The sequence below is a fragment of the Phalangium opilio genome, unplaced genomic scaffold (assembly GCF_054372755.1).
Source record: "Phalangium opilio isolate 3A_F unplaced genomic scaffold, DU_Popi_V2 ptg000360l_1, whole genome shotgun sequence".
NCBI classification, from domain to species: Eukaryota; Metazoa; Arthropoda; class Arachnida; order Opiliones; family Phalangiidae; genus Phalangium; species Phalangium opilio.
Window position 1 is genome coordinate 290,644 of NW_028324230.1, and position 3,776 is coordinate 294,419.

The 3,776-nt window shown below is 35.2% G+C and overlaps 1 protein-coding gene across 1 annotated transcript; it reads right to left on the reverse strand.

Moving 5' to 3' along the window:
* Nucleotides 1-1,253: 1,253 nt before the first annotated feature.
* On the reverse strand, nucleotides 1,254-3,359 carry LOC149597372 (uncharacterized). The gene is made up of 5 exons (XM_089860906.1): nucleotides 3,227-3,359; nucleotides 2,935-3,161; nucleotides 1,860-2,155; nucleotides 1,508-1,698; nucleotides 1,254-1,453 (listed from the first exon to the last, which is right to left on the reverse strand). Exons 1-5 carry the CDS (start codon nucleotides 3,303-3,305, stop codon nucleotides 1,254-1,256), a joined length of 993 nt encoding a protein of 330 aa, XP_089717032.1. The 5' UTR covers nucleotides 3,306-3,359.
* Nucleotides 3,360-3,776: the final 417 nt, after the last annotated feature.

A 3,776-nucleotide genomic window follows, 5' to 3' on the forward strand; every position in this document is an offset into this window, starting at 1 on the left:
TTGCGCTAGCGTCATTTTTAAAACACCGATGACCGGAGAAAAGCTATGACGACAGATCTCACCGGTAAACGTTTTCCAAAATCCGCTGTCATTTTGGGGAGCTCTGCTGGACGCAGCCCAGACCAGTGAAAGGTCTGATCGTAATCGGATTATAGCTTGGTGTTTTCATGCTTTTTATGGTGCGCATTTACTTTCAGTGTGTGTAGTCACAAATAAGCTTTGATGTTATGTAACGTTCACAGTCATGTTGACAAACTAAGAAAATCGTTGAGGTGAAACGAGAGGATAGTGTTTACATGGCAACCCTGTTGTGAATATGGCTTTGAACATAGAGGTAGAGGGTATACAGTTGAGGAGTAGAAAATTGGGCCTTTACAAAAACGTAAAGGTAATATCCCTCCAAAGTTTTAGCTCTTCATTTCCCGTTTTTCCCCCCATCGGATGATTTTAATGTGTACAAGTATATCCTTATTGGATGTAAAATGTCGTCTGATTTACAGTATATTTGCTATGCTTTGTATACTGCTTTAATATTTCATAAATTTTAACATCAGTATTTGTTCTTAAAAAAATAAACATTTCCATATCTGGGTAAGTAAGTTTGTAAGTAGTCCTCCTCGGAGAGGTAATATTTTGGTTTTCCCAACTTGTTAGTTGTATTAGTCCAATCTCGAAAGAATCAACATATTGTGTTTTTGGACACGTATTCCACGTTTAACTTGCTTGTTGTTCCTTGTACTTAAAATAATACGAGGTCAAATATCAGTGAAAACGTTTTAAGAGCTTGAGCATATTTATTGCGCATATTATTGTTTTAATTAAATGGACCATAATATTACTCTGGTTCACTAAACTGGCTACATTTTATCCCAAAACTATTTTTCATAGAATACATTTTTAGTTCAAAGTCGTTTAATGTGTTGTTCATTGCCTGGCATATAATGAACGGTAAATACGATACAGTGTAATACTCGATATAATTTTATCATACAATAGAACCAAACGTAATTTCAAAAGTACTGTTGTTGATAAATCTGGGGTAAAATAAAGTCTTTTGTTTGATCACCATGTTTGATAAAGACGAAACCTTCAATATGTGAATCCAAAGACGATAGATGGTGCTTCGAAGTTACCAGTCCACAATAGTCCCTTACCGGAAGTTATGTCATAAGAAAATAAGATGTTCAAACACACTATTTTAACCCTGACTTTCAAAAACGGTCTAGTGGTGTACGAATACCAATTGTCAAATCTCAAGTAAATGAGAAAATATTCAACTTGAGTATACTTCGTTGGGAATTACAAAGTAAAAGCATATTTTTTAGAAAGATTTCTCCATTGTCAATATTGAAGGATTTCTTTTCGGTTTGAGGTTCATTGATTTTCATTAATCGATATTTTTCATTTCTACCAAGAATTATTTGTCGCACTGTTGTCCTACCATAAGCTTTATCTTAAATAACGAAAAGGTAATACGAACGAGTGTTTTAGCTTCAGTGTATTTTACTTTCAATTATCAGGATGTAAATAACAGCACACAACACTCCACTGAAGTAAACAATAAAGACTCCACGCAATTTACTCAAATTGATTTGGATAACTTTCTCTTCGTTCCATTTTTGGAGACAACGGTCGAAGTCTTCCGAGTTCCTATCAATATCATGTGAGATGAGGCCATTTTCAACTAGATTGATTGATCTGCATACATTAAAAATACAACAATTTAAAATTAAATTAGCTTCAACGTGTTATCACACTCGAATATAAAGAAAATTGTCTATTTCAATCAATAACTTATAAACTTCCGTTTCAATTTAGTCTTATCCATATTTATTAACAATTAAATAAGTTTTACTCACAAATATGATAAACTTTCTTTCAAATCTGAAGGCAAGTATTTATTGACAACGAATGCGTATAACATCCCGAAATCGCTAAGAGGTGTAATGTGAAATCCACAAGGTAGTTGGTAATTAGAACGATCATGCAAAACCTTAATTCCAGTCGAGTATTCCACAATCACAAAGTATTCATTTCGTGTTAAGACTTTTGATATCGTGTCATTCGACAAGAAAACTTCATATGGCAAGACTGATTCCACTGGATTGCTTTGCAATTTGCTCAAAATTCCACTAACCCCTCGTATCTTGCTCACCTGCAAAGACAGACATTTCGTATTATTATTCTTTGCATACTAAAATATCTCTCAAAAAGCTAATAGGTGTGGCACAAGTCCATAACCTTGCTCGAAGTACCCAGGTATAACTGTTTATACCCTGGCGGTTTTCAGCAATAAAACTTTATTCCAAACTCCCCTCCGTTTCCCCACAATGTTTGGGGGAAAAAACCCGTAAAGATTTTTGAGAGAGTTGCTTTTTTGACGAAGGGGTGACGTATGTAGTATTGTCCAATCATAGGGTTTCAACTTCCTTTTTTCCCTCCAGGGTGGGAAATAAGGATTTTTTTAAACTTGACATTAGGCCAGCCAGCCCCTGGCCTAGAATAAATAAATTTGTCCATGACCATTGACCAGTGCGCGTCGTCTGCTAAACGAAAGAAGTGCATAATTGAAGTATTTGAGTTAATGTCTGGGCTCTGGTTACCCTTGAATTTTCTTAGTGGTCTGGTTGACCACTGACCCCCCTCCAATTTAATTTTTAAACTGGACCAGACAATTTTTAAACTGGTCATTTGCTCTGTGCCCCCGCCTTATTTCCCACGCTGGTTCCCTCTTGTCACTAAAACCGAGAAACCTAAGGATGTTGATACTCGTCCCATTTTGCCCCTTTATGTCTTGCTGATGTACTAATTTTGTAAGCGCTTTCACAGCGATATCCAAAAGATTTAATTATCTTCAGAGATATATTTGACCACTCATACTGATGCAAGGCCAAAAATGACCAAAATTATGGTCAAAACTGAAATTATTTTTACCTTTAGGGAGTCAATGATATTCGTTCCCATTTCCACTAGAGGAACAGATTCGGGAAATTTTTCAAAATCTTGAAGCGATTTTATGAAGTCCCCTGGTTTATTGACAATCATAGCCGAAAGCAAGACAGCCGAGAACGCCAAGCATACAAACCGAGCACCCAATTTCCAAAACGTTATTAAAATTCGTTGGCTACGTCTTTTGTCTCCCCTCTCAAACTCCAGGCAACCTTAATATTTTTGTTAAAATTTAGATTTAAAAATTTATAAGAATAGACCTAAGTGAAATGCTCACATGTATTAATCAGAGGAGACATAAACACTATAAACGCCTTACTAAATATATTATCAGCTTTTGATCTCGGCTTTGCCATATGCCCAATAAACACGTATAATACGATGCAAGTTAATAATAGTGTTGAAAGAATGAGCCACACCTGAAAAAAGTGCTTGACTTATTATTAAGAAAAGGTTGTTCCATTATTTTCCCTCAAAATTGCAGACAAAAATAAAAATATGTTCTTCTGTTATGTCCTCATACTAACTAAACGGTTTGAACCTATCATAAATTATAAAAAAAACCGTTTTTACAAACGGAAAAAAACTGATATACACTACATCCTTGATTTTGGGTCGCCTCTCACTGTTCTTGGGAATCTTGTCACGGCTTCTAAGGGACAGATATTATTTATTCTAACCGTTTCATATAACACCACCATTTATTAAAGCGGTAACATTACGTCAAGACAATTAATATCACATGTCATGACAGCATCAACTATTAAAGCGCTAATAATTCGTCATGACAATTAATTTCACATGTCACAGCTAAAAACTGTCGATTC

Excerpts from the sequence above, each read along its gene's own strand:
- LOC149597372 (XM_089860906.1), bottom strand. The coding sequence starts at position 3,305 with ATGGCAAAGCCGAGATCAAAAGCTGATAATATATTTAGTAAGGCGTTT. Across the intron at positions 2,156-2,934 it reads ATATCATTGACTCCCTAAAG|GTGAGCAAGATACGAGGGGT; the intron begins GTAAAAATAATT and ends CTGTCTTTGCAG. Across the intron at positions 1,699-1,859 it reads AAAGAAAGTTTATCATATTT|ATCAATCAATCTAGTTGAAA; the intron begins GTGAGTAAAACT and ends TAATGTATGCAG.